The sequence below is a fragment of the Symphalangus syndactylus genome, chromosome 14 (assembly GCF_028878055.3).
Source record: "Symphalangus syndactylus isolate Jambi chromosome 14, NHGRI_mSymSyn1-v2.1_pri, whole genome shotgun sequence".
NCBI lineage: Eukaryota > Metazoa > Chordata > Mammalia > Primates > Hylobatidae > Symphalangus > Symphalangus syndactylus.
This window is the reverse complement of record NC_072436.2, coordinates 114,938,719-114,962,069: the sequence shown is the minus strand read 5'-3', so window position 1 is coordinate 114,962,069 and position 23,351 is coordinate 114,938,719. Positions and strand designations below refer to the sequence as shown.

Genomic DNA, 23,351 nt, shown 5'->3' with positions numbered 1-23,351 from the left:
AATTAGCTGGGCATGGTGTTGCGCACCTGTAGTCCCAGCTACTCAGAAGGCTGAGGTGGGAGGATCACCTGAGCCAGGGGAGGTCAAGGCTGCAGTGAGCCCTGATGGTCACTGCACTCCAGCCTGGGTGACAAAATGAGACCCTGTCTCCAAAAAAAACCAGACAAAACCTCCATTCTTATAAGACCCTAAAGGCAGCAAGGACAGTTATTTCCTAAGCTGGAAAGTTGGCCAGGGAGGCCTGCAGTGACGACGCGGGAGGAGAGTGACCTCATCAAATAGCATCCTCATTGGCCCCGGGCTCCAGCAGAGACTCACCTGGAGGCTGCACCCCCACAAGTCCATGAGCAATCACCAGAAGCCGTGAATTCAGCTCCCTTACAAAAGAATCTTTGTGTCCTGAAGTTGGTCATAAATACTTAACTCACCAGGCCGGGCACAGTGGCTGAAGCCTGTAATCCCTGCACTTTAGGAGGCTGAGGAGCACAGATCACTTGAGGCCAGGAGTTCGAGACCAGTCTGGCCAACATAGTGAAACTGTCTCTACTAAAAATACAAAAATAACCCGGGTGTGGTGGTGTGTGCCTGTAATCCCAGCTGCTAGGGAGGCTGAGGCATGAGAATTGCTTGAACCCACCAATTGCTTAAGCTGAGATCGCACCACTGCACTCCAGCCTGGGTGACAGAGTGAGACTCTGTCTTAAAAAAAAAAAAAAAAAAAATCAGGAAAACCCCTGCAGGGGAAGAGGCTCTAACTCATAGAAGATCCGTAGTTTGGCCTCAGATTCGGGAGTGTGGTGAACTCCCAAGAAGTGTAGAAAATGGCATGTGTGTTTTTCTGGGAAGAGGCTCTATGACTTTAAACAGATTCTGAAGTGGCTCCGTGACTTCCTCAAAACACCTGGGACCCCAGTGATCTGTGTACCTGCAATCACTCTTTCCTTTTCAGAAAACCTACTTTTTTTCCCCTCAATTCCTTCTCTAAAGATGTTGCAGAAAACTAGAAGGCCTGATAGAGAAAATCTCACAAGCAAAACTTGTCCTGCAACCTTACTTTTATTGTTTAAAAAATTCTGTGTAAAAATAAATACTTTTCAACTCAAGTTAACTGCAGCAAATATATCCAATTAAAAAAATAACACATACACAAACAGGGTTTTTTACTTGCCCTGTTTCTGAAGTCATGATGTGAAGGCAAACCCACCCAGGTGAGCCACGGATCGCAGAAACACGAGACGTCCAAGGAACACGGCCCTCCTCTCTGAAGCAGTGCTCATCTTTTCAGTAAGAAAAGACCAGGCATCAAATATTTAAATTTTAGAATATTTTAATGTCCATTTCTTCAGTGAATGCATTTTGAAATTATTAGAATTAACAATTTAAAAAGAGCAGATCAAAGGAAATATGGAAAATGCAAACAGTCGGTTCTTGCTAATTCAATTTCAGATTCTAGGCATGATGTGATTTTCCAACCAATTAAAAAAAACAAAAACAAAAAACTCCTTACCTCGAAAATCTAGAAATTCAAATGCAGACGTGTCTTTGGAAACTACAAATGATTACAGCCCATGTGACAGGAAGCACGCAGCCTTCGGCTCTCCGGATCGTGTGCAAATGTGCAGGGGGAGCCCCCGCGGGTGACATCAGTGTGGATGAAGTCACGGGTGTGGCAGAGCCTGTGGGGCTCTCAAGCTATTCCAGGGTTTTGTAACTGATGCTCTACATTTGTTTGCATTGGAGAAAATTGTGTGTGCTTGTTTACCATATATATATATATATATATATATATATATATATATATATATATATATATGGATATATAATTCGATCTGAGCTGGGACTGAGAAGAAAATAGCAATTGCAACTCAAAGCAACTATTTACACACATTCAATGCTGAAGTATTGCTTCCTGCCCTAAGTTCCTAAGAGGTATTGCCACCCTGAAGCACGACCCATGCTGTCAGCAGCCCTCGTGCCAGCTGCTTAGAAACTCGTGTCTCCAGCACGATGTGCTCGCTGCCAACAGACAGAGATGCACGGTGTTTCCGCTGCAGAGATTCTGTGGTTCTGCACTGAGGTATGCTTCGGAGCAGGGGACGGGGAGGGCCCGAGGGGCTTCGTGGCCCAGAGAGAACGTCTGCACTGGCTGTTTAGGAAGGCTCAGGGTGTTTTTAAAGACAACGTTAAGCTCTGGGTGAGTTTGCACAGGGCTGAACCAGACTCCACTTTGCAGCTCCTTGGGTTCCCGGGGTGAGGAATCACAAACACCTTTGTGGTTGGGGAAGGAAACGGGCTTGATGGGGAAGAAGTGTGTGCAGAGAACTTTGCGGAGCATGTTCTGAGTGAGACAGCAAGGACATGAGCAAACGCCCAGCCCCTCAAAGCTACACAGCCTGGAGGGGAGAGGGGAAGGGAGGACATTCAAATACACACCTTAATACTGATGCAGAAAGAGCTTCATGTGACCACAATCCCCACGAACAAGGAAAGCATCAGGTAGTGTTTTTTAAGGAAAAACAAAATCTGCGGTGTTTTATAATACATTCTTTAGAAGCAAGAGGTATTGTCACAGCCACCCTTTCTTCGGTATTGGAAGACCAGCAAACTGACAGTCACCCCTGACGGGAAACCTTACAGCGAATGGGGGGAGGTGCCCTGGACCCCCAGGATGCCGGGACCCCGGCTCTGGCTGTCCTGCTGGGTGGCCATCCCAGGCACCGCCCCTGGAGAGGTGGCGGGTCAGAATCGTGACTTCTTCATGCCGGGGAGGGCAATCTGTATGTCTTTGGGGAGGAGGAGTGATGATGGGGACTGATGCGGTGTGAGAATGAGACACTGAGATTTGACAGCGGAAAGCAAAATGCACAGGGACATCGGCCAACACTGACGAGGAGCACGCCCTGGGCCTCATCGGCGTCGCCGGGGTCCCCTAAAAGAGTGGCTACAATTCCGACCGGACAACTCGGGCAAGTTCACTTCCACATAAACTTCAGACTCAATATGGCAAAACATAATCAGACAGGACCAGCAGCCAAGTGCCCGGAGGGAGCTCCCCTGGGTCTCCCACGCCACCCTCGGGATTCCGCCCCCCACAAACCCCACGTTTGCATCTAGATGCCTCTGTCCCTAGATACGGTGTGAGAACTCCATCTCAGAGCTGGAATTCACTCCCCGGATTAAATCCTGCCACAGATAGGCCCTGTGCCGTCTGAGAGCGGGAGGCAGCCAAGAAACTTCTTGAATTTGTGGAAGCCAAGATGGCACTGGTGCTGCTGGCCCAGACCCCCGTGGTTCTGAGCTGGACCCTGGCAGGGAGGAGCCCCCATGGGTGGCAGGGGCAACTGGTGGGCTTTTTCTATTCCCCTAGCCTCAGAATCGCACTGGCCATGCTTTGAGGTCCCACTCAGACCCCTCTTGGGGTGGGGAGGTTGGGGGCGGCCCCAGGTGCCAAAACACAAGAGAGACATCTGGTTATCTTCCTGGGAACTGCCCTCCCCTGTGGCTACGTCCCCCCACCCTGAGGACCCAGCACCCCCTCCCGGGAGCACACATGCTGCCGGGTAAATAAATAAATAAATAAATGCGACCTCGGATGTTTATTTGGTGTTTCCCTCTCCGACGAGTCAGCTTCCGGGACCAATGCCTCCACTGCCGATGGGAAGACCCCTGGATGGAGGGTCGGGGGTGAGAGGCGGCTCTGAGACCCCTGAGGCCTGGGCACACGGGCGTCGTGCCCGGCTGGCATTTGCCGTCTTGGCCTGCGTGCATGTGGGGGAGCCCCTAAACCCGCCCACTGCAGGGAGTGTGGCTCACCCACAGCCCACGGGGCTCGGTGCTCGGGAAAGTGCGGGTGGGCAATGGGGGGTGGCGGTGCTGTCATGACACGCCCCCTTCGCACCCCCTCCTGGTGGATTACTGGCACTTTATATCAGATTCATGAATGCAAGTGTGTGTGCGCATGTGTGCTTACACAGAGAGGTCGGGTCGCAGGGGAACACTGTGACGTAGACAGAAACAAACTCAAAAACACGGTATTAGCCAGAGAACCGAAAATAGTGTCTCGTGGGACGTGGGGAAAAGCAATAAAAATGAGATCTTAACCACAGCTTTTGTTCTAAAAGTCAAATAATACCCAAAGCCACGATCTCCACTGGCGGCCTCTGTCCCGAGACTCGAGGCCGAGGCCAGCCCTGAAGGCACTTGTTCTCCACCACGTGCTGAAAGGATGACCCAGAGGCAGCGGGGTTTCCAGGGAAGGGAGCGAAAGGAAAGAAATGGATGAAAATGAACCCTGAATAACTGTGATCCACACAGAAGTTAGGGCTGAAATGACCACATAACACCACGTCCAGGGAGGGCAACGGTGGCACTTGGAAAGCACAACAGCCAGATACAAATATTATTGTGTTTCGACAAACAGAGCACCTCGGGCGGCGGGTGGGCGCCGCCTCACACTCTCTTTGAAACGTTGAGCCTGGTGAGTTCATTGGCTTCTTCTATTCCTGTTTCGTCACAGTCGTCCTTCTCTATGGCTTTGCCAAATCGACCCCTTTCTTCGGCTTTGACAGGCTCCTTCCAGGGTCTCTTGGGGGACAGATGGGCGTCCTTGGCCTGCGTGCTGCTGTCAGAACCCAGAGATGTCTTGTCCACATACTGGACAGAAGGCACCAGGTTGGCAATCTCATCCGTGGGAGACCGGCCGATGCTGCCGTCCACCTGGACGCGGATGTCTGGGGAGATAGACAGCTGGTGCTGTGGGATGAGCCCGTGGTCTGTGCACTTTGGGTACAGGTAGGTCTTCATCTGGCCTTTCCCCTTGACATTCACGGTCCCTCTGTAGTCGAAGTCATAGCCCATCTTGCTCAAGACGCGGTAGCTCTCTTCGCTCACCTGGATGCGGCACTCCACGCCGGTGGTGTCCATCCTGCTGGCGATGTTGACGGTGTCTCCCCAGATGTCGTACAGCAGCTTGGTGGTGCCGATGACCCCGGCCGTGAGGGGCCCATGGTTGAAGCCGACGCGGAGCTTGAAGTTGAACCACAGCATGTTGTTGTTGAAGTCGTCCACCACGCGCATCATCTCCTTGGCGAACTCGAACAGGATCTGCAGGTGCTCCTGCGGGTGGCTGCCGTCCTGGGCCTGCGCGGTGTTCAGCCCCGACGCGGCCATGTACGTGGCTCCGATGGTCTTGATCTTCTCGATGCTGCTGTAGTCCGGCTTGCTTAGGAGCTCGTCAAAGTCCCCGATGAGCTCGTTGAGGACCCGGTAGCACTCCTTGCCGCCCTCGTAGTTCTCCTCGTAGAACTCGCTGAAGTTGACGATGCTGGCGAAGATCACCCCTCCGCTGTCGTGGTTCTTGGAGTAGGTCTGGGACACCTTCAGCTGCTCAGCCACGTGGTAGGGGATAATGTTCCTCAGCAGCCAGTCTGCCTGGTCCCGCATGCTCTGGATCTTGGTGCGGTGAAGATCCGCTTCCACGTCTCCGTGGTAGTGGAGGCGGTAGCTGACTTCAAATTCGCGATTCAGGAACCAGACCAACAAGAGCAGGAGAAAGAAGACGAGAACCACCTCCTGGCCGATGAGGCTGGCCGGCCGCTGGAGGCCACGCGGCACTGAGCTATTGCACGGGTTCCTCTCGGAACTGGAGAGCAAAGACACGGGAAAGGGAGAGGTTACTGCTCGGCGCTTCCAAGTTCAGAACAGCCCCGCTAGCTACGCAAAGCTTTGTTGAGTCCAAGCCTTCAACCTGAAGCTGTCAAGCTGCCCATTCCTGGTTTGGGCTGGCTGAAGGTGTGGAGGGATAAAGACTAACTTTTGAAACTGATTTATTTTATTTTGTTAAATAGAGGTGGGGTCTCACTGTGTTGCCCAGGCTGGTCTTGCACTCCTGGGCTAAAGCAATTCTCCTGCCTTGGCCTCCCAAAGTGCTGGAATTACAGGCGTGAGCTGCTGTGCCCAGCCCTGTAACTAACTTCTTTAGTAAGTGCTTGGTAATTGTTTTTCTTTTCTTTTTTTTTTTTAGACGTCTTTAGCTTCTTTTAAAAATCTTTTCTTTTCTTTTCTGTCTCTCCTTTGTTTTTTTACAGACATGGTCTCTGTTGTCCAGGCTGCAGTGTTAAGCTCCTGGGCTCAAACAATCCTCCTGCCTCAGCCTCCTAAATAGCTGGGATTACAGGCATGTACCACCACACTTGGCTAATTGAAAACATTTTTTTTGAAGAGACAGGGTCTTGCTTGTTGCCAAGGCTGGTCTTAAACTCATAACTTCAAGCCATCCTCCCACCTTGGCCTTTCAAAGTGCTGGGATTACAGGCTTGAACTGTGCCTGGCCTTTTTTTTTTTTTTTTTTTTTTTTTTTTTTTAAGATTGAGTCTTGCTCTGTTGCCCAGGCTGGAGTGCAGTGGTGCGATCTTGGCTCACTGCAACCTCTGCTTCCTGAGTTCAAGCGATCCTCCTGCCTCAGCCTCCCGAATAGCTGGGACTATAGGCATGTGCCACCATGCCTGGCTAATTTTTGTATTTTTAGTAGAGACAGGGTTTCATCATGTTGGCCAGGCTGGTCTCAAACTCCTGACCGCAAAATGATCTGCCTGCCTCAAAGTGCTGGGATTACAGGTGTGAGCCACTGCACTCGGCTTTTTGCTGAATGAACATTTTGAAAGTAACTTGCTGACATGACACTTCGGCTCTAAATATTTCAGTATGTATCTCCTAAGAATAAAGATATTTCCCTATGTAACTATAATATCATCATCATACCCAAGAAATTTAACATTCTCTGACATATTTGGTTCTTAGATTTCTTTTTTTTTGAGACGGAGTTTTGCTCTTGTTGCCGGTGAGATCTTGGCTCACTACAACCTCCGCCTCCCGGGTTCAAGTGATTCTCCTGCCTCAGCCTCCCTAGTAGCTGGGATTACAGGTATGTGCCACCACGCCTGGCTGATTTTGTATTTTTAGTAGAGACGGCGTTTCTCCATGTTGGTCAGGCTGGTCTCAAACTCCTGACCTCAGGTGATCCGCCCGCCTCAGCCTCCGAAGGTGCTGGGATTACAGGTGTGAGCCACCGCGCCCGGCCTTGGTTCTTAGATTTCTAATCCAATAAACTTGTCATTTTACAAATAGCTTTTATGAGTTCTATACTCTCCACCTGTATAAAAAAATTTGACAAGACGCCATCTCCCCTGATTCTGGGTTAGTTCTTTTTGCCGAAATCACTCAGGACAATGCTAACATCTTCACCAGTGCTGTTACTTTCTCATGGCTGTGCAGTGTTCCAGCACTCGGAAATTCTGTAATTTAACCAGATTCCTCCTGATGGAACTGGGCCCAAGTCTGTCTTTTCCTACCACAAACAGTGTCACAGGGAATATTCCTCTACCCCTATCTTTGTGCGTATGGAAGTGCTGAGTCATTTTAAATATTACACATTTAGAATATCCTTAGAAATTTCCAAATTGCCCTTCTAAACAAGGCTGAACCAGTTTCTGCTCCCCCCCTTTTTTTTTTTTTTTTGAGAAGGAGTCTCGCTCTGTTGCCCAGGTTAAAGTGCAGTGGCACGATCTCGCCTCACCACAAACTCTGCCTCCTGGGTTTAAGCAATTCTCCTGCTTCAGCCCTCCGTGTAGCTCGGACTACAAGTGCATGCCACCATGCCCAGATTAGTTTTGTATTTTTAGTAGAGACAGGCTGGTCTCAAACTCCTGACCTTGTGATCCACCCGCCTCGGCCTCCCAGAATGCTGGGATTACAGGCGTGAGCCACCGCGCCCAGCCTCTGCTCCCTTTGATAACTGAGCCTGCTTTCCGCAGGGCTGTCTCCAGTGCAGTGGCACTGATGGAGACAGCCAGTGGCACTGATGGAGACAGCCATGGTCAGGGGGCTGCAAATGAGTGGTGAGTAGCAGAGTTTCTTTTTTTTTTTTTTGAGACAGAGTCTCACGCTGTCGCCTGGGCTGGCATGCAGGCATGAAGTGGTATGATCTCAGCTCACTGCAACCTCCACCTCCTGGATTCAACGATTCTTGCGGCCCAGCCTCCTGAGTAATGTGCGCCACCATGCCCAGGTAATTTTTGTATTTTTTTTTTTTTTTTGAAAAAATGAGGTTTCACCACGTTGGCTGGGCTGGTCTCAAACTCCTGACCTCAAGTGATCTTCCCGCCTTGGCCTCCCAAAGTGCTGGGATTATAGGCGTGAGCCACCGCGCCTGGCTGAGTAGCACAATTTCTTAAAGTTTGTTTAGAATATATATATATATAATTTTTTTTTTTTTAAAGACATAGGGTTTTTCTCTGTCACCCAAACTGGACTGCAGTGGTGCGATCCTAGCTCACTGCAGCTTCGACCTCCCAGGCTAAAGTGATCCTCCTGCCTCAGTCTCCAGATTAGCTGGGACTACAGGCACACACCACCACACCTGGCTAATTTTTTTAACTTTTTGTAGAGATGAGGTCTTACTATGTTGCCCAGGCTGGTCTCAAACTCCTGGGTTCAAACAATTCTGCTTCTGCCTCCCCAATGTGCTAGAATATATTTTTTCCCATTTAAAAATACTACACATTGATCATAGAAAATGTAGAAAATAGAAAGAAAAGATTCGTCCATCGTCCTGCCATCCAGACGCAATCACTATTAACATTTGTTTAACTGCCTTCTAGTCTTTTTCTTTTTTACAACACCGTGACTGTTCTGTAAATGGAAATGTTGTACTCTGATGCATTCCTCCTGTGCACAGAGTAGGCCACTTGATTTCATGCAATAACGGGCTTCATCACTATATACTTATACATGCGATTGGCGGATCCACAGTTTAGACAGCTCCATCACACTGGAAAGCTCAATTCTTTTTCTTTTAGAGACAGGGTCTCGCCATCTTGCCCAGGCTGGTCTTGAACTCCTGAGCTCAACCGATCTGCCTGCCTTAGCCTCCCCAAGTGCTGGGATTACAGGGATGAGCCACCACGCCCGGCCAAAATTCAATTCTTTTTTTTTTTTTTTTTCTTGCTCTGTTGCCCTGGCTGGAGTGCAGTGGAGCGACCTTGGCTCACTGCAACCTCCATTTCCAGGTTCAAGCGATTCTCTTGCCTCAGCCTCCCGAGTAGCCGGGACTACAGGTGTGCATATTAGCCACCATGCCTGGCTAATTTTTGTATTTTTTAGTAGAGATAAGGTTTCACCATGTTGGCCAGGTTGGTCCTGAACTCCTGACCTCAGGTGATCCACCTGCCTTGGCCTCCCAAAGCGCTGGGATTACAGGCACGAGCCACCGTGCCCGGCCAAAAGCTCAATTCCTTAATCAAAGTGTTTAATAAGTTTTACTGTGTCTTGGGATATTAAAAAACAATGAGCTTGACCTGTGTGGCCATCACGGCCCTCTGTGAAGCACAACCGCAAAAGCCCTGGCCGTGGGTGGAACAGAACCCCTGGGCCCCATTCTGGCTGGACCACCGGGGAGTTCCAGAATCTCGGGTAGGCTATGCCATCTTTCTGGGTCTTGGTTTCCTCGCATGTAAGCTGTGAAGACGGACTGGAGCGTGGCTACCTCCCTTCCAGCCTAAGGTTCCGTGCAGGAAAGGCCTGAGGCTGTCATCCTTGGAAAGACCTGCCTGCAAAGGTGGTAGCTGGCACCAGGGAGCTGGGATTATGGGGAGGGTTCCTGCCGTTCCTTGATAAGAGCGGCTCACGCTGCCTACGCTGCATAAATGAGGTTTACGCTGAACACCCGCTTTCCTGCTGTAAGTATGGAATTTAGGCACGTGCTAGGCAGAGGCAGCCAACCTGAACAGCCCTAATACAAGCCTGGACACCGAAACGTTAATGAGCTTTCCCGGTAGACAGCATGTTACAAGTGTTGTCACCACTCACTGCTGAAGGAATTAAGCCCATCCCGTGTGACTCCACCGGGAGAGGACTCTTGGAAGCTGATGCCAGCTTCCTCCAAACATCAACTCACACACCCTTCCCTTTGCTGATTCTGCCTTATGTCTTTTCGCTATAATCACAGCCGTGAGAGAGCGGATTGCAGAGTCCTCAGTCCACCCAGGGCTGGTCTTGGGAGCCCTGATACGGGCTCTGTGACTCAATGCCTGTGACCAGGGGCCAAGAGTCCTCCGCGGGAAGACACCCTGTGCTACACTGACTCATTTTGTGAACTGCTATTGAAACAGATGACACTACATATCCTACATCTCAAGGACTAAGCAAAATAACCATTTGTTACAATGATGACTCAAACATACTTCTGTCCAGCTCCTTGAGCCCTCTGGTTGATTTTAAATAGAGCAGGAAGAGAATATGGACCGGGGGAAGGTTTTGTGAGCCCAGCTCGTTGGGTTAGGAGTTGACCTTTCTTTTGGTTTCTCAAAGTGGTGACACCGAGAACAGTCCCCTTTAGGAGCAGGTGTCACCAAGGTCTAACATCCCCATTACGTGCAGGGGGTGTTTCCAGTCTCTGTGGTGGAAACGGGAGACTGTATCACTGTATCCGGGCTTCTCAATCGGTTATCGCTTGTGCAGCTCGCTCTCATGTGCGGGAGCCGGAGCCAGCAGCACAGCTGACTCTGGAGACGGGCGCAGGCCAGGCTCCTCCAGGCAGAGGCGGGACAGCAGCACCTGGGCTAATGCCAGAGGGAGAGGGAGGCAGAGCACAGCATTTGCTTTCCACCTTTACTTCCAAGGAAGAAAAGCCATCATACACAGCATGTGCACTCAGAAACCAAGGGGGCTGCCTCGCAACAGAAGGCATCTGTAACAAGCAGGTACCAGGAAAGCTTCACAGCTAGAACCTGTGCTTCCTATTCTAATACCAAAGGAACAAAGGAGCTGATCCTATTCCCAAATCAAAGAGCAAAGATCCATTTCAAAAGCAGAATTTCTTTTTCTTTTCTTTCCTTTTTTTTTTTTTTTTTTCAGACGGAGTCTTGCTCTGTCCCCCAGGCTGGAGTGCAGTGGTGCAATCCAGGCTCACTGCAACCACTGCCTCCCGGGTTCTAGCGATTCTCCTGCCTCAGCCTCCTGAGTAGCTGGGATTACAGGTGCCCGCCACCACATCCAGCTAATTTTTGTATTTTTAATAGAGATGGGGTTTCACAAAATGTTGGTCAGGCTGGTCTCGAACTCCTGACCTCAGGTGATCCACCCGCCTCAGCCTCCCAAAGTATTGGGATTACAGGCTTGAGCCACCACAACCGGCTCAAAAAGAGGCATTTCATGTGACTAAATGCAGGAGTTAATTTATAAGTCATAAACGGAAGTTAGAGTAAAATACAGTGTAATCCGTTATCATGGAGAAGAGGGATTAAAAAACGGAAAAAAATAGAAAGCAAACATCACTTGCAGTCCTAACCAGCCAAACGTGGCTTCGGTTAACACTTTGGTATATTTCAGTGCCATTTAAAATCTACCCCTAGGGAGGTGGTCAGGGCAGAGGGGGTCAGCAGCCGTGGGGTTACGGGGACTTCCGGGGTGCTGGTAATGCTCTACTTCTTGGTCTGGGTGGTAGTTAAATGGGTGTGCTCTCTGGTGAAAATGCACTGAGCTGTCCTTTTATGATCAGGTACTCTTCTGTGCATACTGACATATACATCAATAAAAGGTTAAGAAAAGATGCTAGGTGCTTTACTTTTAAGTACTACAGCTGCAATCATCACTCATTCACTATATCCTAAGTATTAAATCTCATACAAATTTTTACTATATATAAATACCTAGTTGTACCTATAGTACATACATAGTTTCACCTAGTAAATGAAAATCTTAAATGTTTTCCATATTTACTGCATTTTAACAGTTGTAATAAATTATTTATTATTGACAACTACAGTTGCTAATGAATCTTTTTTTTTTTTGAGACAGCGTCTCATTCTGTCGCCCAGGCTGGAGTGCAGTGGCCGATCTTGGCTCACTGCAACCTCTGCATCCCGGGTTCAAGCAATTCTCATGCCTCAGCCTCCCAAGGGGCTAGGATTACAGGTGCCCCACCACCACCCCAGCTAATTTTTGTATTTTTAGTAGAGATGGGGTTTTGCCATATTGGCCAGGCTGGTCTTCAACTCCTGACCTCAGGTAATCCACCTGCCTCGGCCTCCCAAAGTGCTGGGATTACAGGAGTGAGCCAACATGCCTGACCTTTTTTTTTTTTTTTTTTTTTTTTGAGACAGAGTCTTGCTGTGACAACCAGGCTGGGGTGCAAGGGCACCATCACAGCTCAGTGCAGCCTCGAATTCCTGGCCTCAAGCCCACCTTAGCCTCCTGAGTAGCTGGGACTACAGGTGCATACCACCACACCTGGCTAATTTTTACAATTTTTTTTTTTTTTTTTCTCTTGAGACGGAGTCTTGCTCTGTCGCCCAGGCTGGAGTGCAGTGGTGCGATCTCGGCTCACTGCAAGCTCCGCCTCCTGGGTTCATGCCATTCTCCTGCCTCAGCCTCTCCGAGTAGCTGGGACTACAGGCACCCACCACCACGCCCGGCTAATTTCTTTTTGTGTTTTTAGTAGAGACGGGGTTTCACCGTGGTCTCGATCTCCTGACCTCGTGATCCGCCCGCCTTGGCCTCCCAAAGTGCTGGGATTACAAGCGTGAGCCACCGCACCCGGCCAATTTTTACAAATTTTTACAGAAACAGGATTTCGCTTTGTTGCCCAGGCTGATCTAGAACTCCAGGCCTCAAGTAATCTTCCTGCCTTGGCCTCCCAAAGTGCTGGGATTACAGGCATGAGTCACTGTGCCCGGTCTTTTTCTGTGTGCTTTGATTTTCTCTCCCTTCCTCTCAAATCTGTCCATCTTTTCGTTGTGGTTCTATTTATTATTTGTAAGCCTGGAAAGTTATCAGTTTTAGAGTCTTGAAAACTATTGAATTTTACTTTTTCTAGATTTTATATAGTTTAATTTTTATTTCCGACTCTTCAATTTATTTAGAATTTATTCTGATGTTTATAGTAAAGCAAGGGTCAAACATTTAGTATTTTGGAATTCAAGTCAGTTATTTTATTATTTTTTGTTTTGAGACACAGTCTCGCTCTGTCACCCAGGCTGGAGTGCAGTGGCACCATCTCGGCTCACTGCAAGCTCCGCCTCCCGGGTTCACGCCATTCTCCTGTCTCAGCCTCCTGAGTAGCTGGGACTACAGGCACCTGCCACCATGCCTAGCTAATTTTTTTTTTTTTTTTTGTATTTTTAGTAGAGACAGAGTTTCGCTGTGTTAGCCAGGATGGTCTCGATCTCCTGACCTCGTGATCCGCCCGCCTCGGCCTCCCAAAGTGCTGGGATTACAGGTGTGAGCCACTGCGCCCGGCCGATTTCAAGTCAGTTATTTTAAAATATTTTACAAAATAACTTTTTTCTTTGATTTGCGAGATTTCCTTTGTTGCATGCGAAACTCTTACATACAATTACACTGACTTTAATGTCTTATTAAAATAATAGAACTAATTTTATTTTCCCCATTAGACATTATAGCTATGATATAGTTCAACAAGGAGATATTTTCCACTTTCCATTATAAGAATGCACATATTGTTCATTTTATTCAAGATCCCACTGTTTTCAGGAAACTTAGAAATGGGCAGGGTAATATAGTCACTCTCGTTTATTCAGACAGAGGCGCAATATTAAAAGCTTACCTGAAATTCTGTACTGCGTCAAGAGGCGAAGTTAATACAGAACTGAAATTAAAATGCAGAAAAATATTATTATAAAGAGCAAAGAAGGCATTCTACAAGGCAACCTGAAAAGAGCTTGAACAAACTATGTTCCTTTTTTAGACATGGTTGTACATCGACATAAAGCCACCTGCTTCCACCTCTTTCTTCACGTCTGTGTCTCCCATTGCTGGGGGAAGTTCCCTTGGTAAAGCCGAGTTTATGTCTTTGTTTACCATCCTGCATCCTCTCTATCCTGCTGAGGCTTAGCAACCGTGATGGGATTAGGGGCTGTGAGGTCTCACGTGGATTGAGGAGTTCTAGGCCGAGCGGAACTTCAACCACCATCCCTACCCCAGATCTGCTATTTGAACTCTGGGCGCAAATGAGGCAGAGGGGTCCCCCATCACTGTGGCTCTCCAGCTCCAGGTGGAAAAGCCCCGCAGCCATGACTAAAGGCCACAGTGAACGCCCGATGAGGGGCCTGTGATGGATTTAAAAGGTAAAAAGCAGTTTGCTGGATTTCATACTCTCGAGAAAGAGCTCACCATGACCATCGTTCTAGATGGCCATACCTTCAGGAAAATCCAAGTCTGCCTTATTTTGCTTAATCTATTCATTAAAGTTTCCTTTCAAGTACTGAATGACAGTCCTATTTTAAGTTCCCTTTCTGATCTTAACTTGCAGGGAATTTAAATGTCTTTCGTATTGTGATTCTTAAGTAAACTGAGGACGGATGCTCACGCTGCCCATGGCTGGACTGTTGCTTTGCTAATAACCAAAGACACCCCGTGCCTACTCCATCTGCCACTGAAAATACTGCAGCAAATGGAATCATTTTGTGCTTTTGAGTGTATTCAAGCAGAGGTCCTTGGCAACAGTAATGCCACTCCAAGGGGGCATTTTGGAAATGCCAGGGGTCCCTCTGGTTCTCTTAATAACTCAGAGAGTCAGAATGTTAGATCTCCTGCAAGGACAAGGAAAAAATGTCCCATGTGACTTTAAAATATTCTACGCACCTAAACCCTCTGTAATTGTAAACAGGCGGTTCTTCAATACACACTAATAGTGAAACATTTTTATAAGCCGTTATAGGAAAAGCCCAATATTTGGGAGAAGTTTATTACATGAATGGAAGCTTAATGGGCTTAAGATATCACGAAATAGTTGAATAAATTGTTCACTGCTTACATTCTGCTATACAAGGTATTACTGTATTTCCAACAACATATTTAGTTGAAAAGGCTTAAAATACCCTGAAACCAGTTGCAAATGTGCAATAGGCAATTTGAGACTTATTTTTTATTTTTATTTTTGGAGACAGAGTCTTGCTCTGTCACCCAGGCTGGAGTGCAGTGGTGCGATCTTGGTTCACTGCAACCTCTGCTTCCTGGGGTCAATCAATTCTCCTGCCTCAGCCTCCTGAGTAGCTGGGACTACAGGTGCACACCGCCATGCCTGGCTAATTTTTTGTATTTTTAGTAGAGACAGGGTTTCACAGTGTCATCCAGGCTGTCTCAAACACCTGAGCTCAGACAATCCATCCGCTTCAGCCTCCCAAAAGTGCTAGGATTACAGGCGTAAGCACCAAGCCCGGCTGGGACTTATTTTTAATAAATCAAGAATTATTCAATTAGTGCAACACATGAAAGATAGGGATGTTACTGGATGTCACTAATGGCAAATATTTTAAATACAGCCCTTATCACTGCCATCCTGTATGTTTTTACATTTTTTGTAGTACAATGATGAGAACTGGGCTTGTCCCCAGAGGTCTACCAGCCTCCCTGACTCCTGTTTCTATGTCTGCACCATCCCATTCCTCAGCACCTACCAGTGATATGGTTTTGAAGACCAACGTCCTCCTCAGTGTATAGAGGATTTCAAAACAAAAGACCTATGTTCAGTGACTGGTCATTAATCCTATGTCTCATGACATCATATGGGGAACTGTTTTGACTTATTTATCAGTTTTTGTTTTTGAGATGGAATCTCACTCTTGTCGCCCAGGCTGGAGTGCAATGCCGCAATCTCAGCTCACTGCAACCTCCGCCTCCCGGGTACAAGCAGTTCTCCTACCTCAGCCTCCCAAGTAGCTGGGATTACAGGTGCACACCACCATGCTCGACTAATTTTTGTATTTTTTGGCCAGGCTGGTCTTGAACTCCTGACCTCAGGTGATCTGCCTGCCTTGGCCTCCCAAAGTGCTGGGATTACAGGCATGAGCCACTGTGCCCAGCCTGACATAATATTTTGAAATAAGCCCCAGGTGACTTCCAGGCTGTGACCTGTCCAGGTTCATGAACCCTACCCCACTCAAGGCAAGTCAGCACCAGCTTCCTCTCCACCTTCACATCCATCTGCACCTCCGCTCTTTCATGGCCTTGACCATCTTCTATGAAATCCTTCAGGTCCTACTTTCTTAGATCCCAGCCCATTCATCAGAAGTCACCTCACACCTGCAATGGCGGCATTATGTTTTCCAGGATGTCTACATTCAAATATCCAGAGTGCTGTTCTAAATGATATTCTTTTTCTTTTTTTTGCGTATTACTCTGAGGGCATCTCATTAGCTCTTTGGTATGATGTGTGCTGAAAGCTATTTTGGGTCATGATGGGAAATATCTCTATCAGGGCGTGAGAAGCAATGTGCAAATGCAGCTGGGCCCTAAGCAACCTCGGGTAAGGTGGCCACACACCCTGGTGCCCGCAAGCAGTGCTGGCTGCGTACCTGTCTGGGCACAGGGAGACGTAGAGCAGGAGCAGTGGCCCGGCCCCCACGACGGTGGCGAGGGAGGACCTCATCCAGGAGCTGAGCTGGCAGAAGTTACAGTAGTGCACGACGGCAATCAGCGCGGCCGAGCCTGTGAACACTGGGAACTGCAAGAGGCAAAGGGTTAGGACAGCCACCCGAGGCCCCCCCACCAACCCTGCTATACCCGGGCTGACAAAACATTCACCACTAATCCATGCTTCTTTTTTTTTTTTTTTTTTTTTTTTACAGAGTCTCACTCTGTTGCCCAGGCTGGAGTGCAGTGGTGTGATCTCAGCTCACTGCAGCCTCTACCTCCCGGGTTCAGGTGATTCTCCTGCCTCAGCCTCCTGTGTAGCTGGGATTACAGGCTCCCGGCACCACACCTGGCTACTTTTTGTATTTTTAGCAGAGATGGGGTTTCACCATGTTGGCTAGGCTGGTCTTGAACTCCTGACCTCAGGTGATCCACCTGCCTCAGCCTCCCAAAGTGCCTGGGATTACAGGTATGAGCCACTGCTCCTGGCCTAATCCATGTTTCTGTGTAATCTAAAAATATCACCAATACCAGTAATTGCTCACCATCTGCAGTCAGTCTTTTGCTACTGGGCAGTGTCAAGGACAGATCAAGCCTCTAGGTTCACTACCCAGCGTGAGGCTCCCTGTTCACATGGTATTAAGCTCGTCTGCAGGCATGGGAAATGGCACGTGTCTTTGTGGAAAGGAAAGGGAGGCCTCCTCGTTTGAGAACCACTGTATGATCAGTTTCCTTCAAAAGGCTTTTCCTTGGGGCCCAGTGAGATGTGATTTGGGGCTAAAGTAGCAAACACCATCAGCCCGTCCGGAAGCTCGTGCTCACTGTCACCAGAAGGATCATCTCCCATGGTCGGCCAATTCCCTCTCCATGGAGTTTAGCACGGGTCCCTTCCCGATCAGCAGCAGCCGATCCGGGCACAAGTCAATTCTGTGTGCCAGGTATGCTTCTCGCATGGTTAGGAAATGTGGGGCAGACGCTTCTTTGTAAAGCATGAAGGAAAATAACTGATTTGGAACTTGATGAAGAATAACCCACGCGGGCAGCGACTTGTGCCCACTGGGGACTCCCCAGCCCGGCCATTGCCAGGGCGTGAGCATCTGGGCAGGCCGGTGCTAAGTCAGCTTCTAAAAAAGCTGGCTCAGGATGGTAAAAGAGTTCATGCCGCTTCAAGGGTTTATTTTATTTATTTTATTTTATTGTGTGACGGAGTCTCACTGAGTCACCCAGGCTGCAGTGCAGTGGTGCGATCTCAGCTCACTGCAACCTCCGCCTCCCAGGTTCAAGTGATTCTCCTGCCTCAGCCTGCCAAGTAGCTGGGATTAAAGGTGTGCACCATCACGCCCAGCTAACTGTATTTTTAGTAGAGATGGGATTTCACCATGTTGCCCAGGATGGTCTCGATCTCTTGACCGTGTGATCCGCCCGCCTCCACCTCCCAAAGTGCTGGGATTACAGGCATGAGCCACCGTACCTGGCCAAAGGGTTTATTTTTAAATTGCTATCCCAAGTGATTTAAAGAAAAAGAGAGATTAGGGAGTCCAGGAGAACGTCGAAATAAAACGGCTGAGCCTTTACTTACGTGTATGTTTGTCTCATATTCGGAGGTGACATGGGAGTAGACGGCCAGTGCGGGGAGCGACACCAGGATGGCCCCGATGCAGTGACGTGGTAGCCAGCCGGCGATCCACTCCAGCAGGTGCTTGGTGCAGGCCATGACGTCCTCCAGGAAGAACACCATCCTGCGAGAGGGATGGGGGTTAGCAGGAGTGACGGGGCCTAGGGTGGGTCATCGGCCAGGAGACAGGTGCGAGGCCGCAGCCAGCGCCGCCCTCCACTCTCTCCCGTGTTGCTCCTGGGATGGGCATGGGAGCAGGCGTCGGGTGGGGGTCTACCTCCCTCATTTTTGGTGGAAGGCAAGGAAGCCGAGCTCAGCTTACTGTACCTGATTCTAGGGTCACAGGTTGCGTTGTGATAAAATATGCTTGTGAAAAGCACACGCTTCGCTCGTCTCACGGAGCACGTGAGAGTATCACAGGCCCCGAGCAGAGTCTCCTGGGGGCCACCACGCTGCCATCACCTGCTCCCATTGGCTTCTGAGGCAGGAGGTCTTGACAGGGGCAGCTTTGGAGGCACCCTGGAATTCTGTGGAGCCCGTGCAGTTGTCGCAGAAGGAGAGGCGTTCCTGGTGTCTGATGGGCAGGCGCCAGGGACAGATGCATCCTGCACGTGGGCGGGTGCCACCCAGGGAGGTTCTGCCCCGCACCCCACACAGCAGCCACACCCCTGGGCACCCAGAAAGGCGGAAGGCTGCTGACAGCATCTTAGCCCAGAGGCTGTGTCCCAGCTACAGACAGGGTGCTCTGTGGTGGTGCTGACACACGCTGGATTTTCTTGGAGTGCAGCTCCTGTGGAAACTGAGTGAGAGTGATCTCTGCTCTGTTTGGGGCATCATCATCAGTGTTTCAGAAAATCACATCACAGGCTGAACCTGGCTCGTGGCGCTTGGACCACCAAACCCGCACACGTGTGCCGTCTGCATCTGGGCCGTCATGTTCATCGTGCGTGTGCGCAGCTGGCGGCTTCGGGACTCTCCAGGCAGCGGGGCCCTGTCGTACGTGAGGTCCAGCACCATGTATTTCATTTTAAAAGACTTGGTCCTTCTGAGCAGAGCGACTGTATCCCTGACTCCTTTTGCAGGCGCGTGTCTAGGCGGGCTCCGTTTCAGGAGTGTGGTGTTGACACAATAAAAAGTTCCGTATAAAAAAGCAGCTGAGCCGGGCGCGGTGGCTCACGCTTGTAATCCCAGCACTTTGGGAGGCCGAGGCGGGCGAATCACGAGGTCAGGAGATGGAGACCACGGTGAAACCCCATCTCTACTAAAAATACAAAAAATTAGCCGGGCGTGGTGGTGGGTGCCTGTAGTCCCAGCTACTCGGAGAGGCTGAGGCAGGAGAATGGCGTGAACCCGGGAGGCGGAGCTTGCAGTGAGCCGAGATCACGCCACTGCACTCCAGCCTGGGCGACAGAGCGAGACTCCGTGTAAAAAAAAAAAAAAAAAAAAAAAAAAAGCAGCTGATTGTGCGGGCCGAGAACCACTGCGAGGAGGAGGAACAGGTCTTACGGGGAGGTGAGGAGAGGGTGTGGGGTCCTCGTGGGGAGACAGTCCTTCTCTCAAGCTTGCTGCCAGGGAGCCAGGGATAGGCCTGCTGTCCCTGTGGAGAGGCTGGGTGGGGGCCGCTGTTGTGACTGAACAGCAGAAGAGCCTCTGGCACAGGGTCCCCCACCCCGTCCAGCAGCCCAGCCTTCGGGCCTGAACACCTACTATGCTTCCACCTCTTGGCTGTGTGGTGTGGCCAGGCGAGGAAACGCTCACTCTCCAGCCATTCCCCACACGGACACAGGCACAGCCTCACCCTTTTAGGGTCCTGGACAGCCCTGGCTTCCTGATATTTGAAGGATAATGAAGGCTTTGGAATATTTCCAAGAATAACCACAAATATGCAGAATACAGAGGCCCTAGGAGGGGGGACAGAGGGAACCGAGTTCCCAGTCAGCAGCAGGAAAGATGTGGGGTCAGAGGGGGGGCCTTCAGGCTGGTCCCTGAGACTGCAGGGACCTGAAAATGAGACCTCACGCCTGCCGGGCAGAGCAAAGAGGGAGACGCAGGAAGCCTCCTGGAGGTGACAGGCGGGGCCTGGGCCAGTCACTGAGAAGGCGCCTGGCTTCCCTCCTGTACAGGAAAGGGATGGGGCGCCCGTATACCCCATAGCTCAGGCTCCCGTCAAGCTGGGGTCCTCAGCACGGCCCTCAGAGGGGCCAGGGAAGCCTCTCAGGGTCTGGGCCTCTTCCAGGCTTGATGATTCCTGGTAAATGGAACCAAATCCCACCAGAGGCCTGTTCAGGGGTGCAGCAGCCACCACCTTTACCAGAGGTGTGGGGAGTGTGTCCGTGCAGGCGGTTCCAGCGCACCTCACCCCAGCCCTCGGCAGTCTAGACCGGGGCTGGCCTCAGTGCTTTAAAATTGGCTGTGAAGGAGCAGGGAATGATGGCTAAAGGGTGAAAGTAGAAAGGCGTGGACACAGTGCTGGCCTCAGAGCCCTCAAGGCGCTACAGCCACCCACATTAGAGGAAAACCTGGGGTGGCCAAGGAGGGCAGACCTGAGGGAGCGACGGCCCATAAGGACGGAGGTGCCTGATAGTTACATAGTGGTGATACTCATACAATTCTTCAAATTTACTAAAAATCACTGAGTTGTCCACTTGAATGAGTTTATTGTATGTACATCATATCACAATAAAGCAGATCTTTTTTTCTTTTTTGAGATGGAGTTTCGCTCTTGTCACCCAGAATGGAGTGCAATGGTGCGATCTCGGGTCACTGCAACCTCCACCTCCTAGGTTCAAGTGATTCTCCTGCCTCAGCCTCCCAAGTAGCTGGGGTTACAGGTACCCACAACCAAGACCGGCTTTTTGTTTGTTTGTTTGTTTTTGTTTGTTTTTTTTTTTTTTTAGTAGACATGGGGTTTCACCATGTTGGCCAGGCTGGTCTCGAACTCCCAGCCTCAGGTGATCCACCTGCCTTGGCCTCCCAAAGTGCTGGGATGACAGGCGTGAGCCACCATGCCCGGCCTAAAGCTGATCTTTTTAAAGAGGAAAAACCAACCAGGGGCCTGAGGATGTCTGGTTTGGGTTCTGGGGAAGCGGACCCTGGAAGGGTTTGCGGGCGACGGCTCCTTTGGGAGGGGTCCCCAGAAGCACAGGAGGGCACTGAGGCAGGAGGGGAGGCTGTGCCAGGAAGAGGGCTGCTCGCTGGGGGTGATGGGGCATGAGCCCACAGGGAGTTCTGAGAAACAGTGAGCGCACGCCGCAGAGAGCACGGCCCACGGCAGCCTCGGAGGAAGCTGAAAGGGTCCTGGGTACAGCGCAGGTGGGAGGGAGGAGGCAGGAATCCCAGCCTGCCCACCCCAGATGGGAGAAGCCAGCATTCCAGAGCCTCAGGCCAGACTCAAAGCCATTCATTTCTGCCCTGGGACGTGAGATAAGGGCAGGAGACGCTCAAGGTCAGGGCTGCCTCCCCGTGTCTGTTTGAAGCCCAGCTCCTGGGCACCGTTGCTAGCGGGACTCTGCCAGGCCGGCAGCCATCCTGTTGAGGGTGACAGGACCACGAAAGGGGCTTGTGATGCCCAGGATGGGGAACACGCAGGGCCACCTGCCTGCTCAGGAACACAGAGCCACTGCGAGCCCCCTCAGGGAGTCAGGCCGGTCCCGAGGGCCCAGCTTTCCCAAGACGCACCTGTGGTCTACTCGGAGCCTCTGTCCCCTTTAAAATGAGCTGTCTTTTTATTATCCATCTGTATGCGCTCTTTATCTGTTCTAGATGTTAGGCCTGATCTGCAAATGTTCCCTCCCATTCTGTGGCTTCTTTCGCTTTCTTGATGGTGTTCTTTGCAGTGCAGCGGCTTAACTTTTGATGAAGTTGAGCTTGTCTATTCTTTCTTCTGTTGGCGTCACACCCAAGAGACGATCGCCTGAGGCAAGTGCGCGGAGATGCCGCTATGGGTCTATGTTTGGCTCCCACTCTCTGAAGAGGCGTCTGCTGACCCAGGCCCATCGATCATCTACCCCCGCTCATGTATTTTCCTTTCCTTCCTCCAGATCGTTTCCGATCTTCTCACCTTCTCCTTTGCAGCCTCTGACCCTGGAGATCTGGGGACAAGCTGGCAGCAGTCGGGGCTGCAGGGTCACTGCCCCCTCCAGCAAGGTGGTCCCCCCCATCTAGGCCAACGTCAGGGAGGGAGGATGCCTGGGTACAGGGCTGGGGGAGGACACGGGGGCCCATCTCCAGAAATCAGCCAGCAGGGACAGCTGGCTGGGGACCAGTCCAACTGCTCAGCCATAAGCCATGGAGCCAGAAGAGGGAGCTAACGGCTCAGAGCTGGAGACCCAGCCCACACAGCGCTTACCTGAGGGACACCGCGAGGGACAGCACCTCCAGCAGCAGGGCCGCGCTGAACACCGCCAGGGCAGCGGGCGGGGGAGGCGCGGTGGCCGCCTCGTACTTCAGGAAGCAGGTGGTGGACAGCGTCAGAAACACTGTGGTTGACAGAAACACATCCAGGAGGGAGCTGAAGGTGGGACTAGCAAACGTCTTCACGGGGGAGTTCTTTATGACCTGTGTGGAGCAGGAGCGGAGCAGAATGACTGGGTGGCCAGGAGCGCAGTTCAGATGGAGAAATGCAACGCGTGCTGAGCGCTGCTGCTCTGGGCCGGGCACGGGGCGGGAAGGCTCTTGGAGGGCTGTCTCCCTCTACTACCCCATTTAACACTGGGGAGTCAAAGGCACAGAGAAGTTAAACTTGCCCAGGGGGCCGGGCACGGTGGCTCATGCCTGTAATCCTGGCACTTTGGGAGGCTGAGGCAGGAGGGTCGCTGGAGCCCAGGAGTTCAAGGCCAGCCTGAGTAACACAGTGAGACCCCATCTCTACAAAAAATTTTAAAATTAGCCAGGCATGGCAGTGTGTGACTGTGGTCCCAGCTACTCGGGAGGATGAGGCAGGAGGATCGTGTGAGCCCAGGAGTTTGAGGCCACAGTGAGCTATAATCATGCCACTGCACTCCAGCCTGGGCAACATAGCGAGACCCTGTCTACCAAAAAATAAAATTAGCTGGGCATAGTGCTTCCTGCCTGTAGTCCCAGGTACTTGGCGGGCTGAGGTGGACGATTGCTTGAGCCCAGGAGTTTGAAGCTACAGTGAACTATGATCACACCACTGCAGAATCATACCGTTTCCAAAAACAAAGACAAAAGAAAACACAAAAAAACCCGGCCAGGGTCACAGAGCAACTGATTATGACCCAGCACATTCTCATAGACACGTCATATATTTAGCTGAAAGATGAGTTACCGACTGGTGCAGGTGAGG

General features: G+C 50.6%; 1 protein-coding gene across 3 annotated transcripts in view; it reads right to left on the bottom strand.

The window, feature by feature from the left end:
- Positions 1-1,309: 1,309 nt before the first annotated feature.
- Positions 1,310-23,351, bottom strand: part of ADCY9 (adenylate cyclase 9) — a 151,715-nt gene continuing 129,673 nt past the window's right edge. For all 3 annotated transcript variants that reach the window (XM_055242838.2, XM_055242841.2, XM_063618271.1), the window contains exons 7-11: positions 22,392-22,600; positions 18,008-18,167; positions 16,371-16,519; positions 13,622-13,663; positions 1,310-5,641 (exon numbers count right to left, since the gene is read on the bottom strand). In XM_055242838.2, coding sequence (XP_055098813.1) covers positions 4,450-5,641; positions 13,622-13,663; positions 16,371-16,519; positions 18,008-18,167; positions 22,392-22,600 — 1,752 coding nt within the window. In that variant the 3' untranslated portion in view covers positions 1,310-4,449. The remainder of the gene's footprint in view (positions 5,642-13,621; positions 13,664-16,370; positions 16,520-18,007; positions 18,168-22,391; positions 22,601-23,351) is intronic.